Source organism: Cervus canadensis, chromosome 16, assembly GCF_019320065.1.
Source record: "Cervus canadensis isolate Bull #8, Minnesota chromosome 16, ASM1932006v1, whole genome shotgun sequence".
NCBI lineage: Eukaryota > Metazoa > Chordata > Mammalia > Artiodactyla > Cervidae > Cervus > Cervus canadensis.
Genome location: NC_057401.1, coordinates 9,548,673 through 9,563,586, shown reverse-complemented (window position 1 = coordinate 9,563,586; position 14,914 = coordinate 9,548,673). Strand labels below are relative to the sequence as shown.

The following is a 14,914-nucleotide window of genomic DNA, read 5'->3' as shown; positions in this document are numbered from 1 at the left end:
CGAGGAGCCTGGCAGGTTACAGTCCGTGGGGTCGCACAGAGTCGGACACGACTGAAGCGACTTAGAATGGCAAGGCGTTCCCATTTAAAGATGAGGAAACTGAGGCACAGAGCATTTACACAGCTGTCTGTAACCCAGCATTCCTTTAACACGGCCCAGCCATTGCATTTAATATTTCTTCTCCCAAATCTTCTCGTGACTTTTTGAACTTAAAAACATGAATTGTATTTTTTTTTAATAAATCTTTGTGTTTACATGGGTCAAGCAGGTTTTTAGTTCTTTGTAGAAGCTTACCCTATACTTTTCCAGTATGCCTTATTGAGCATTTTAGACTTGCTAAATGGCTTCCATGTTTCTATTGTAATTGAATTTAAAAAAAAAAAAAAGGGAAATTTGAGGGCTCTCTTCAGCTTCTGTAGATGTAAACGCTCACTTAGATTTCTTCAGTCATAATTCTCACAATGGCAATACGATGCAGAAGTTTAAACAGTTTGGAACCAGGTTTCTTTTTATGTAAATTTTTAAAGATAGACTTTACATTCTATAATACTCATCATTTAAAAAAATTTGTTGGTTTTTGGCTGTGCTGGGTCTTCCTTGCTGCATGGTCTTTCTCTAGTTGTGGCAAGGGAGCCTATTCATTATTTAAGGCTACAATTCAGCAGGTTTTAGTGTAGTCACAAGACTGCATTTCCACCACTAAAGTGCAAAATGTTTTAACCACCCCCGCAAAAGAAACCTTGTATCCAGTAAAGTCACTCCACATTCTCTCCTTTTTCTAGTCCCTCACAACCACTAACCTACTGTCTAGATTTCCTTGCTCTGGGATCATGTGTGATCTTTTGTGCCTTTCTTCACTTAGCATGTTTTCAAGGAGGAATTAGCTTTAATTAGTATTTAATGGCAAGTTTCTTTGTTGAAAAAGTATTTCTACTTACCAGAAAGTAAAGAAGTAAATTTCTCCTTACTTGGCTCCTCAATAAAAATGAACCCACCGCAATTTTTATTAGAGAAAACACGTTCTTTTTTCCTTCATGGTGACATCCAGATTTGAATCACTATGTGGATTTTATAAAGTTATTCCACATGGTAGACAAAGCACTCAAAACATAGGGTAGTGGATTTCCAAAGGAAACCATTTCATCAGATTTGAAGGCACTTATGGAAACACTGGTGATGGACAGGGAGGCCTGGCGTGCTGCGATTCATGGGGTCTCAAAGAGTCGGACACGACTGAGCGACTGAACTGAACTGAATTGATGGAAACACTAAATTTAACATCACAGTCATGGAGGGTCCCCAGTCTGAGTGCCACGCCTGACACCTGGCAGGGCCCCACACACATGGCTGGATGTGTAACCCCTACTGCAGGAACAGCTCCGTCCTCTGAGGCCACGGGACCCTCTCACTGGCTAGTCCTGGTGGTTCTGCCCTGTACACACAGCACTTTATTTTCATAACTGTTTTTCCTGCTAGCAGCCCCTGTGAGCAAGTGTCTTCATGTTTTATTTCTGTTCTCCTCATGAGGCCAGTTCAGAATAAGTGATGCCTAAAAAGTGTTTGGTAAATCAATGAATTGTGGGAACCCAACCCAGCTCTGGCGCTTCTGTCAGCAGGCTAGTCTACTAGAGGAAGGTTATTCACAGATGTATAAATTGCGCTTGCATGAGAAAGAATTTCATTAAGCAGACCTCCAGATGTTCAAGCTGGATTTAGAAAAGGCAGAGGAACCAGAGATCAAATTGTCAACACCCATTGGATCATCGAAAAAGCAAGAGAGTTCCAGAAAAACATCCGCTTTATTGACTATGCCAAAGCCTTTGACTCTGTTCATCAACACAAACTGTGGAAAATTCTTAAAGAGATGGGAATACCAGACCACCTTACCTGCCTCCTGAGAAATCTGTATGCGCGTCAAGAAGCAACACTTAGAAATGGACATGGAACAATGGACTGGTTGCAAATTGGGAAAAGGAGTACGTCAAGGCTGTATATTGTCACCCTGCTTATTTAACTTATTTAATTTATATCATGTGAAATGCCAGGCTGGATGAAGCACAAGCTGGAATCAAGATTGCCAAGAGAAGTATCAATAACCTCAGATATGCAGATGACACCACCCTTATGGCGAAAAGGAACTGAAGAGGGACTGCTGGGCCATTTCTTAGCATCTGATCTAGTTGGTGATGAAAGTGACAGCAGTCCAAAGGCGGCTGTTGAAAGAAATAACTCTTTCCCAGCAACAGCTCTTTTGCCTAAAGTTGCCTCCCCTTTGTCACTGGAGCTGTTTTCAAGTTATCGTGAAATGCCAACAGACGGTGTGGGTTAACATTAACAGTAAATCATGGCTTCATAGATTAATTGCTGCACAAATAAGTTGATGTATATGTATATACTTTTAAATCTTAGATAACAAGAAGTAAAACAAGTCAAACCATTTTCTTTGAAGAACTAAAAGAACAGTGTCTCTGATGATCTTGAAAACTGTATACTGGCTTCAAGGCAGATTGTTCTGTAATCTGACCAACAATAATGTAGAACTTTTCATACATGTTTATAAAATAAATCTTAGAAGAAAAAAATTTAACTTCATCAACTGGAACCAGTCTTTGTGCATATGGAATTTTCACACCAAAAACCTACATTTGATGAATCTTGGAACTTGCCATGATCAAGTAAGTGACTCAAATGATTAGTGAACAAGTTTCCACTTCAGTTCAGTTCAGTTCAGTTGCTCAGTCGTGTCCGACTCTTTGTGACCCCATGAACCACAGCACGCCAGTCCTCCCTGTCCATCACCAATTCCCGGAGTCCACTCAAACCCATGTCCATTGAGTTGGTGATGCCATCCAGCCATCTCATCCTCTGTCATCCCCTTCTCCTCCTGCCCTCAATCTTTCCTAGCACCAGGGTCTTTTCCAATGAGTCAACTCTTCGCATCAGGTGGCCAAAGTATTGGAGTTTCAGCTTCAACATCGGTCCTTCCAATGAACACCCAGGATTGATCTCCTTTAGGATGGACTGGTTGGATCTCCTTGCAGTCCAAGGGACTCTCAAGAGTCTTCTCCAACACCGCAGTTCAAAAGCATCAAATCTTCGGCACTCAGCTTTCTTTACAGTCCAACTCTCACATCCATACATGACCATTGGAAAAACCATAGCCTTGACTAGACGGACCTTTGTTGATAAAATAATGTCTCTGCTTTTTAATATGCTGTCTAGGTTGGTCATAACTTTCCTTCCAAGGAGTAAGCGTCTTTTAATTTCATGGTTGCAATCACCATCTGCAGTGATATTGGACTTAGGGTAATATATATCAGTATTGTCATGTAGAACAGCCAATAAACAAAAGACCAAAACCAATTAGTTCCTCACCTTTACCTTATCTTCAGAGTCTATCTGAAGGATAGATCAGGATATCAGAGATGTGTCAGTGATTTGTGTACAAGAATGCTTACTATTAAAGCAGCAGAAAGTTGAAAATTGCAAAGGATGTTTTGGAAGAATATTTGAATGATATTAAGGACAGATAGTAGCATAATTCATAAATGACAGATATAATCACTCATCCAGTATGTAAAGTTTGGATTCATTACCCTCACATCATATACCAAAATACATTCTAGATGACTTTTTATAAAGTAACCTTTGGGATGGGGGAGATTTTAAAACAGAAATAAGAAACTATGCAAGGACTGGAAACTCAAATACATTTTGGGGGTCAGGCAGGTAAAGGAGATGAGATAAAGAGGAGTAAGTAATAAGGGGTGCTGGGTACTGTAATCAGTTAACTCAAGACTATCCCTCTATCTCTGCACCCCCACTCACTCCACCTACTTCCCATCCTAAACAAAGGCATTCAAGTTCACAGTAAAAATGTTTAACATGTCAGGACAAGTCTGCTGGTTGTCAGTCTGCATCTTCAGTTAGTAAAGAAACTACACATTTAAATTAAAATTACAATGAGATATCACCTCATATCAGTCAGAATGGCCATCACCAAAAAGCCTACATTTTTGGTGTGTGGAGAGAAGGGAGCTCCTCCAAAAGAGTGTGGAGAGAAGGGAACCTCCTACACTACTGGTGGGAATGTAAATTGCTACAGCCACCATGGAGAAGAGTATGGAGGTTCGTTAAAAAACTAAAAATAGAACTATCACATAACCCTGTAATCCCACTCCTGGGCATATATCTGGAGAAAATCATAATTCAAAAAGATACATGCACCCCAATAATCACTGGAGCGCTATTTACAATAGCTAAGACATGGAAGCAATGTCATTGACAGCAATGTGGATAGACCTTTAGAGTTACTGTACTAAGTGAAGTAAGCCAGAGAAAGATATCATGTAATATTGCTTACATGTGGAATCTAAGAGAAAAAGATACAAAGAAACTTATATACAAAACAGAAATAGACCCACAGACATAGGAAACAAATTTATGGTTATCAAAGGGGATAGGGGGTGGGAGAGATAAATTAGGATTTTGGAATTAACATATACACCCTACTAGATGTAAAATAGATAATGAATACAGACCTATTGTATAGCACAGGGAACTATGGAACTCAGTATTTTGTAATAAGCTATGAGGGAAAAGAATCTAAAATAAATATACATATATGTATGTATAACTGAATCACTTTGCTATACACCTGAAACTAACACATTATAAATCAACTATACTTCAATTAAAAAAAGAAACTAGGCATTTGATCATGTAGATAACAACTCTTGACAAAAGTGATGTAAGTAAAATGAAAGGATAAACAATAGTTTAGAAAATATTTGTAACAAGAAAATTGAATATTCTTTAATATATATAAAAAAAGCTTTGTCAAATACAAAAAACAGCAAAGTAAGCTAGTCATAGAAGAAAAAAACAAAAGAGCCAATAAACATAAACAAATGTCCAAACTCTGGAAGCTCAGAATTCAGTCTTCTTAGATTCATATTCTTAATCTGCCACTAACTAGATGGGTGACTTTGGGGAAAGTCCTTAACCAAAACCTCAGTTTCCATAAAATCTATAACAATGGACATAACAGAACTTGCCTGGTGGTCCAGGGGATGAGAATATGCCTGCCAATATAGGGAACACAGGTTCAATCCCTCAGTTTAGTTCAGCCACTTAGTCATGTCAGACTCTTTGCAACCCCATGGACTGTAGCACTCTGGGCTTCCCTGTCCATCACGAATTCCCGAAACTTGCTCAAACTCATGTCCATCGAGTTGGTGATGCCATCCAACCATCTCATCCTCTGTTGTCCCCTTCTCCTCCTACCTTCAATCTTTCCCAGCATCAGGGTCTTTTCAAATGAGTCAGTTCTTTGTGTCAGGTAGTCAAAGTACTGGAGTTTCAACTTCAGCATCAGTCCTTCCAATGAACACCCAGGACTGATCTTTAGGATGGATTGGTTAGATCTCCTTGCTGTCCAAGGGACTCTCAAGACTCTTCTCCAACACCACAGTTCAAAAGCACCAATTTTTCGGCACTCAGCTTTCTTCACAGTCCAACTCTCACATCCATACATAACCACTGGAAAAACCATAGCTTTGACTAGACGGACCTTTGTTGGTAAAGTAATGTCTCTGCTTTTTAATATGCTGTTTAGGCTGGTCATAGCTTTTCTTCCAAGGAGCAAATCTCTTTTAATTTTATGGCTGCATTCACCATCTGCAGTGATTTTGGAGCCCCCCAAAATAAAGTCTCTCACTGTTTCCAATGTTTCCCCATCTATTTGCCATGAAGTGATGGGACTGGATGCCATGATCTTAGTTTTCTGAATGTTGAGTTTTAAGCCAATTTTTTCACTCTCCTCTTTCACTTTGATCAAGAGGCTCTTTAGTTCTTCGCTTTCTGCCATAAGAGTGGTGTCATCTGCATGTCTGAGGTTTTTGATATTTCTCCCAGCAATCTTGATTCCAGCTTGTGCTTCATCCAGCCTGGCATTTCACATGGTATACTCTGCATATAAGTTAAATAAGCAGGGTGACAGTATACAAGCTTGATGTACTCCTTTCTCTATTTGGAACCAGTCTGTTATTCCATGTCCATTTTTAAGTGTTGCTTCTTGACGTGCATACAGCTGTCTCAGGAGGGAGGTAAGGTGGTCTGGTATTCCCATCTCTTGAAGAATTTTCCAGTTTGTTGTGATCCACACAGTCAAAGGCTTTGGTGTAGTCAATAAAACAGAAGTAGATGTTTTTCTGGAACTCTCTTGCTTTTTCGATGATCCAACGGATGTTGACAATTTGATCTCTGGTTCCTCTGCCTTTTCCAGCTTGAACATCTGGAAGTTCACAGTTCACATACTGTTGAAGCCTGACTTGGGAGAATTTTGAGCATTATTTTACTAGCATGTGAGATGAGTACAATGGTGCGGGTAGTTTGACGATTCTTTGGCATTGCCTCTCTTTGGGACTGGAATGAAAACTGACCTTCTCCAGTCCTGTGGCCACTGCTGAGTTTTCCAAATTTGCTGGCATATTGAGTGCAGCACTTTCACAGCATCATCTTTTAGGATTTGAAATAGCTCAACTGGAATTCCATCACCTTCACTAGCTTTGTTTGTAGTGATGCCTCCTAAGGCCCACTTGACTTCACATTCCAGGATGTCTGGCTCTAGGTGAGTGATCACACCATCATGGTTATCTGTGTCATGAAGATCTTTTTTGTATAGTTCTGTGTATTCTTGCCACCTCTTCTTATTATCTTCTGCTTCTGTTACGTCCATACCGTTTCTGTCCTTTATTGTGCCCATCTTTGCATGAAACGTTCCCTTGGTATCTCTAGTACTTGTTTGAGGCCTGGCCCAGGAAGATTCCACATGCTGCAGAGCAACTAAGCCTGTGCGCCACAGCTACCTGAAGCCCTAGAGCCTATGCTCTGCAACAAGAGAAGCCCTTGCAATGAGAAGCCTGCACACAACTGGAGTGTAACCCCTGCTCACCGCAACCAGAGAACAGCCGACAGCCACAAAACCCCGCAGAAACAAAAATAATTAATTATATACATAGTTACATAGTTATATATATATAACTATGTATGTATACATATATACGTATATATATAAATCATTCCACAGGCCACAAGGCATGGTCAAAAAAAAAAATACACAGGATTTCTCTTATTCTTTACAATTTTATATGAATTTATAATTATCTCAAAATTTAAAAAAGATTAAAAAGATCAAGTACTTTGAACAATGAATTCATTCAAGGAAGTGCCATAAAAATTAATCAAAAAACATTGTTTTGGTTTAAATTTTAATGATTAACTACAACCTAGAAATCTTCCTTATCAATATCTGTGTTCTTTTGAAGATGGAAATTTCCTCTAGGTTTTTGAGAATTAACTTTTAATTATTTACTTATTGCCATGCTTTGAGGCCTGTGGGATCTTAGTTCCCTGAAGTGACGTGTTAGTCGCTCAGTCGTGTCCAGCCCTTTGTGACCCCGTGACCTGTAGCCTACCAGGCTTCTCTGTCCATGGAATTCTCCAGGCAAGAATACTGGAGTGGGTTGCCATTCCCTTCTCCAGAGAATCTTCCTGACCCAGTAATCGAACCGGGGTCTCCTGTATTTCAGGCAGACTTTTTACTGTTTACTAGTTCCCTGACCAGGGGTCAAACAATCCCCACACCCAGACCCCTGCCCACTTTGGAAGCTCAGAGTCTTAACCACTGTACCAGCAAGGAAGTCTCAAGAATAGACTTTTGAAAAGTCTAAAGTCATTCCTCTACACAGGATATTTTAGACATGAAAATTATTCATTTTTTTAAAAAGGAAATAAAGGGGGACTTCCCTGGTGGTCCAGTGGTTGGGACTCTACCCTTCCACTGCAGAGGGAGTGGGTTTGATTCCTGGTCAGGGAACCAGGATCCTGCTGCATGCCACACAGTTTGGCCACAAAAAAAAAAAGAAAAAGGAAGGATGTGGCTTCAAGCATAACAAGCTCTTTGGACTCAAGGCTTATCACTCTAAAGAAATTCTGGAGATAGAATTACAGAAATCAGACTCATAAAGAATCTTTGTGGTACAATCAGTCTTCATCATATCTTTTATTGGAATGTAACTTAAGTTGTTGGAATCCTTTTGACCTTGTGTGCACCATCATATAAAGTTTTTTTTTTTTTTTTTACCATGTGGTATGTGGGATCTTAAGTTTCCTGGTCAGGGATCAAATCCATGCCCCTGGCATTGGAAGTGCAGACCTTTAACCACTGGACCACTAGGGAAGTACCACAATCATATAAAGTTTTGAAGATGAAAGATAACCCCCACAATAGAACACAGCTTTATTTTAACTGAAAATCTGTGTTAATATGAAGATAACTCAGGCTAAAACACGTTTGCCTTATTCATATTAGAGACACTTAGGATTCCACCCTGTTTATAGTTGGTACCATTGGTAAGTGACCTAGAACCAGATCTGGTTCAAGATCACTAGAACCATCATTAAGATGTTAGGTGAACTCTTAAAGATTTGTCCATTCATGTAGTGGTAGACGTAATTGATGATTAGTAAAAACCTGAATTGTATGATGTGAAAAATCAAGTATTTGAGTAATACTTTAAAGTTATTCATCACTTCGATATTTTCATTCTTCTTGCAATAAATATGCATGTTTACTTCAGAATAGAGTGAGGTTTCAAACGTCAGTTTCTCTAAGTTAATGTATTTCCAAATTTAAAATCAAATTACAAATTTTTGAAGAGTCTCAGAACAGATTAAATTTGGCATATATATATAATAAAGGCAGTGGATCAGCCAGTAAAAAGCTAGTATGAAGGTTAAAAGACAAAAGCAACTAAAACTACAATTAGAAGCTAAGTAATGCATAAAATAAAAACATGTAAAATATATCAAAAACATAAAACATAGGACGTGGAGAAAAGGGAACACTTGTACACTGTTGGTGGGTATGTAAATTGGTATAGCCACTGTGGAAAACACCATGGATGATCCTTAAAAAACTAAAACTAGAACTACCATATGATCCAGCAATAACACTCTTTACAGTATCTGGAGAAAATGAAAACATGCATGCACCCCAATGTGCACAGCAGCATTATTTACAATAGCTAAGATATGGAAGCAATCTGGTGTCCCATCAACAGATGAATGGATAAAGAAGATGTGTGTACAGATTCACACATACACACAATTAAATACTACTCAGCGATTTAAAAAAAAATGAAATTTTGCCATTTGCAACAATGTTCATGGACTTGGTAGGAATTACACTTAAAGTAAGTCAAAGACAAATACCATAGAGTTTCACTTACACGTGGAAACAATTAGACTGCAAACAATATTAACTTATCCATAAAAAAAGAGGTACTCTTAGAACACTAAGAGTGAATCCTAATGTAAACTCTGTACTTTGGGTAATAATGATGTGTCAATGTAGATTCATTAGTTATAAGAAAGGTACCACTCTGGCCGGGGATGCTCGTAACGGGGAGGCTATGCGTGAGTAAGGCCAGGGAGTATACCAAAAAGCTAATAAATTTTGCTGTGACCCTAATTTTGCTCTAAAAAAAAAAAAGCCTTTGAAAAAGGCACTTATTCCAGAAAATTTTAAAGCTCTAAGTAGAGTTCTTACTGAGGCTTCATTTAGTTTACCCTCTTTTCGTTGTTGTTCCAAGTTGTTTGCACTATTTTGTAAATTCTTCAAGCAAACTAGTTGATTACAAAGCAAAATTAGATAAATGTATCTTAAATTCTGTTATACTATGTTATATATATTACTATATGCTATATAGAAACTATTATACTATTATTATAAAGTAGACTTTAAAGATCTACTTTAACAAAGTTTATGGCAAAGATTCTAGACTTGTATACAAGATTCTATTACCTGACCATATTACCTTTCTAATAAATTATATAAATGCTTACTGCTGATAAAAAAAATAATGTTCACCAATATGTCATATGCATGGTTAGTGTTTTATTCTTTGAAGAATGGTTCTGAAACATCACACTAAGTCAGGTTGGAAGGAAAAGTTTAAAATAGTTTTATAAGGATATAACATATGTACTGACTGTTCACTCTACAAAATCTTGATCATAGAGCTTATGATACACCTAGTTAGCAGTAGCACCCAGGTTTTCCAGATAGTCATTATTTTTCTCTTGTTTGCATAGACTTCTTCTCATTGGCTGCCTTCTGCTTTTGTTGCATGATCTCAGAGTCCCTATAATGGGGAAAAAGGCTATAAGTCGTTATAGAAAAACTATGTTCTCCCTTGTATTCTATAATAATCCATTCAGTATCTTAGAAGACAATTAAAAAGAAAATATACAATTTCACGTCTTTCCATTTTCATGGCTGGAGATGGAATGGGAAGGCAAAGAACGGAAATTCTTAAGTCAGGTCTTAGTTTGAATACAATTTGTACTCAGGCATGTGTGTGTCCCCTAATGTTTCGTATATACCACACATATACACATCATTTGACATGAGGCAGTTATATGCAGAAATAATGGCGATTATTCTTGATTGTCAACACAGTTAATTCACTCTAAATTTTTTCATGAAAGGGGCATTTCTGAAGTGTTCTAGATATCTTAAGTGATGCCTAGGATTAGGACATAGATGTCATTATATTAAGCAATTCAGTTTCTTACAAGCCAAAAGCCAAATAGCTAGTGATGAAAAATGGATTATACTCCAGCAGGATATTCAGGGCATATTCTTAACCCTTTGTGTCTCTGGTTGAACCTGCAAGTACTGTGAACTAAGACCAAACTACTTGGGCTGGATGGTCCATGAGCCCATATTAAAAACATATTAAATCACTATATATTCAACAGCTCCAATGTGCCAGGCACTTTGCTGGCTCTGAATTAAATCCCACAACAACTTTGAGTTATTGTCTTTATGTTTCAGGTTTAAAAGTTAAAGGCTTAGAGCTAACTCATCTGCCTCAAATCACATAAAAACCAAGGTTTGTCCAGTTTCAAAGTCTAGGCTCTTTACTATATTGTCACTGCATATTTAATATTAGGTTTTAGTTCAGGATGAGTAGCTCTGTCTATGTCATTAAGACATTTCTGTAAAGCCAATAGCAAAAATAAAGAATGAGAAGGAAGGAAAAACAAGACAGTTACCAAAAAAAATGAGGTGTCCTGAATGAAAAGTTATTTTCTGTTTGTGACCAAACTCTGCCGTGTCCGCTGTATGACACCAGTAGTGTTATTGATGTTCAGAGCCTCAATCTCTCATGGCATGCACTGAGGCTAGCACTACTTTTCAGGACTGGAATGAATAGAGGTTAATATAGAGCACCGAGCAGAGAGCTTTGTAAATAGTGGGTAGTCATTAAGCAGTGGCTATCACTAAGCCAAGCTGTACTCGGTTTCCCAACAAAAATATTATTTCAGGGTTACTGACCTGTACCACTCCACTGATTGGTTCAGCTCCACTCCTATCTAAGCAAATTTAAAGCAAAGCTTATCACTTTAACAAGAAATGTCATAGAAAGACAGTGTGAAGTGGTAATTAAGGGATTCAACCTCATTAAACTCTGGCTGTATATCAGAATCACCTAGGGAACTTTTAAAATCAGGTTTAACTTAAGTATAATAAAATGTCTTACCTAGAGCACCTTATGGGGGGGCTATGCAGAATGGTGGCATACGGGATCTTAATTCCAGGACCAGCACAGAGTCTTAGCCACTGGACCACCACGGAAGTCTTCCTAAAGCACCTTTTAATATCCAACCCCAGACCAATTAAATCAGGACTGGGTGCTCAAACATAGGTTTGAGCAGACGTCGAGGTTTCCCAGGTGGTTCTAATGTGTAGCCAGGCTTGAGGACCGCAGAGAAGCCATAATGAAGCCTGTGCCATCAATTATTCACCTGATCTCCAAGTTTCACATGAACAACAAAATTTGATTTTAGAATAAAATTTCGCTTTTTTTTTTAGAAAAATGAATGATTTTCCTAAAAAAAACCCTTAAGCTGTAGTGTTAAAGTATTTCTGTAGCAACTTTATATTATTGGTCATTTATAGTCATATATCAAGGCTGTACATCTGCATTCTCTCCAAGTCAGTGGCTTCTGAAGATATAACTACATATACTTTGTGGCTCTCTCAAAAGAGTTATCAATATAATTGGTGACCTGTCATACAGACAAGTATAGGTAGGATGTCTGCTTTGAAAATGTTTATCCTTAGCACCTAACAATTCTTTGCACACAGAAGCTAAATGAAATTCTTACGGTTGTTGTGGAGTTGAATGGAATTCTCTGCAAGACAAATTATAGCTTGAGAGCTTCAAATTCTTCATCCTTGAGTTGGGATAATGACTACCCCACATAGTTTTAGTATGACTGGCACATAACCGATGGGCAGCTGTTACCTGTTCCTGCAGGTTAGGCCTCATTCTACTAAGAACTTAAAAACTGCTTTCCATTCTTCAAAAATGAAAACTTTTGTGACTTGAGAATTCCTTCAGTATCACTTACCGCTGCTTCCTCTGAGAGGTAGTCAGGCTATCCTCTTTTCTTTTTCCCTTACTAATTTCCTGGGATTTCTTCATGTTTTTCTGGCGGGCAAGTTCTCGCTGATTTCCACCTACAAAGAGAAACAGTCATGTTATTTTTCCATCTCCAAAATTAATAATTCCATTCTAAGGCTCTTATTTAAAAGGATCTGAAGTTTGCTTTTGAAGAGATGAGCCAGCAGCCTACTGCATGGAAAGGTGTCTAGGGATCTGACAAGGAGGAAGCTTAAAGGAAAACACTTAAGTTCTTAATATTATGGTACCCGTTAACGTGCTCACTTACTATAAATACCAGACCTCTTAAAAGAGGCATTCCAATGGTCTGTCTATATGGGCCAGTATCCTAAAATAAGGTCTGGCTTTTTGAGATGAAGAGAGAAAGATCCACACCACAGATCATATCTCGCACACATTTTGTTGTTTTTAGTCGCTCAGTCGTGCCCGATTTCTTTTGCGACCCCCATGGACTGTAGCCCGCCAGGCTCCTCTGTTCATGGGATTTCCCACGCAAGAATACTGGAGTGGGTTGCCGTTTCTTTCTCCAGGGGATCTTCCAGACCCAGGGATCGAGCCTGCATCTCCTGTATTGGCAGGCGGGTTCTTTACCGCTGAGCTACCAGAGAAACCCTTGCGTAAGTTGGCCCACTGTAATTCAACTGTTAAGCGAGCAAATACAGATGTTTCCAAGACAGTACCTTCCAGGGCCAAACAAAGAACTAGGGAGGAGACCCTGTGCTCATTAGGCCTCAGGACTTTAAGTATTAAGTACCAGCATAAACCACCTCCAGACCTAGGACCTCGCTCCCAGGTATCTCCTCCACACACCTCACCTCCGGGGAGGGGTTCCTTACGTGTCAACTCGCACCTGTGAGGCAGACACCTACCTGCCAGACCTTTCAGGCCGGACCAGACTCAATCGCCCCACTCCCTCCGCGGACTAAAAGCCTGGTCCGCGTAGCTGCTAGACCAAAGGGGTTTCACCAGCCCGCCCCTGCCTCCTCGCCCGCCACGCCGCGGAGCTCGACTTCCTCGCAGGACACTCCCCGCCGCTTTCCCTACCGGTCCGCACACTCACGGGCCATGATGACAACCGGACCGAGCCTGGAAGAGAATGACTCGGAAAAGCAACGGCCGCCTCGCACGCTCAGCCGCCGTGCCCACGCGTAGATCTGGAAGACCAAGCCCCCGCCGGCCCCCCGCCGGGATACGCCTGTGCTCTGCCGGCGGCCCCGCCCACCGAGAGCCGACAGCAGCCGCCGGCGTGGCCGGCGAGCGCCTGCGCGTGCGCGGCCAGGAGGGCGGGGCCGTGCTCTGGGGGGCTCCCAAGCCGCAGCTGCGGGAGTGGCACCGGAGGTCGGTCTCAGGGGTCCCTTCGGCCGTGCAAGTTTGGTAGCGTCCTGAAAGCGGCTCCTTGAGTCTGAGAGAGGTAGAAGCGTGTGCGGATTTCCCACCCCTGTATCCGGGGCACTGGGGCTTCACTAGCCCCCGTATTTTTGGTGAAAACGTAAACACAACAGTATCTATAACTTTTTCGACAAAGAACATTCGCTTTTGTTGTTGTTGTCTCCCGCATCCCACTGTAGAGGCCGAACGGAGAGAAGGGGGACCGAACAGGTTGAAGGTTAATTGTGAAAGGCAATGTTGGCCCTTTACGTTTTTCCTTCTTTATTCACGCACCAAGCCTGCAAGGTAGGCTTGTGCTGTGCGGTGCTTAGTTGTTCAGTCGTGGCCGACTCTGCGACCTCAGGGACTGCCATGGGATTCTCCAGGCAAGAACACTGGAGCGGGTTGCCATGCCCTCCTCCAGGGGATCTTCCCAACCCAGGGATCGAATCCAGGTCTCCCACATTGCAGGCGAATTCTTTACCATCTGAGCCACCAGGGAAGCCCAAGGTAGGCTTAATTTTCATTTTAGGAAAGAGGAGCCTGAGACTCTGAGACCAGAAGCGCAGACCTAATAAGCAGGGACTGGTAGAAGTGAGGTTCAAATTTAAAAAGGACTCTCAAGTCTCTTCATTTCCCATTTGATCCCAGTCTGCTTGTCATGGTGGATAGTACTTTAGAGTTCTGTGGATCTGTGCTTGGGTTGTGTGATGGGGAGAGAATGTTAGGGAATGCAGTCTTATCATCAATTCAAAATAGCCGAGAATAAAAGTTATGACCAACCTAGACAGCACATTAAAAAGCAGAGACATTACTTTACCAACAAAGGTCCGTCTAGTCAAGGCTGTGGTTTTTGCAGTAGTCATGTATGGATGTGAGAGTTGGACTGTAAAGAAAGCTGAGCGCTGAAGAATTGATGCTTTTGAACTGTGGTGTTAGAGAACACTTTTGAACATCACTTGGACTGCCAGGAGATCCAACCAGTCCATCCTAAAGGAGATCAGTCC

At 40.4% G+C, this 14,914-nt stretch overlaps 1 protein-coding gene across 1 annotated transcript; it reads right to left on the bottom strand.

The window, feature by feature from the left end:
• Positions 1-9,941: 9,941 nt before the first annotated feature.
• On the bottom strand, positions 9,942-13,779 carry SERF1A (small EDRK-rich factor 1A). Its single transcript, XM_043489117.1, has 3 exons — positions 13,600-13,779; positions 12,487-12,595; positions 9,942-10,208 (listed from the first exon to the last, which is right to left on the bottom strand). The coding sequence occupies exons 1-3, from the start codon at positions 13,604-13,606 to the stop codon at positions 10,136-10,138; spliced, it is 189 nt and encodes a 62-aa protein (XP_043345052.1). The 5' UTR covers positions 13,607-13,779; the 3' UTR covers positions 9,942-10,135.
• Positions 13,780-14,914: the final 1,135 nt, after the last annotated feature.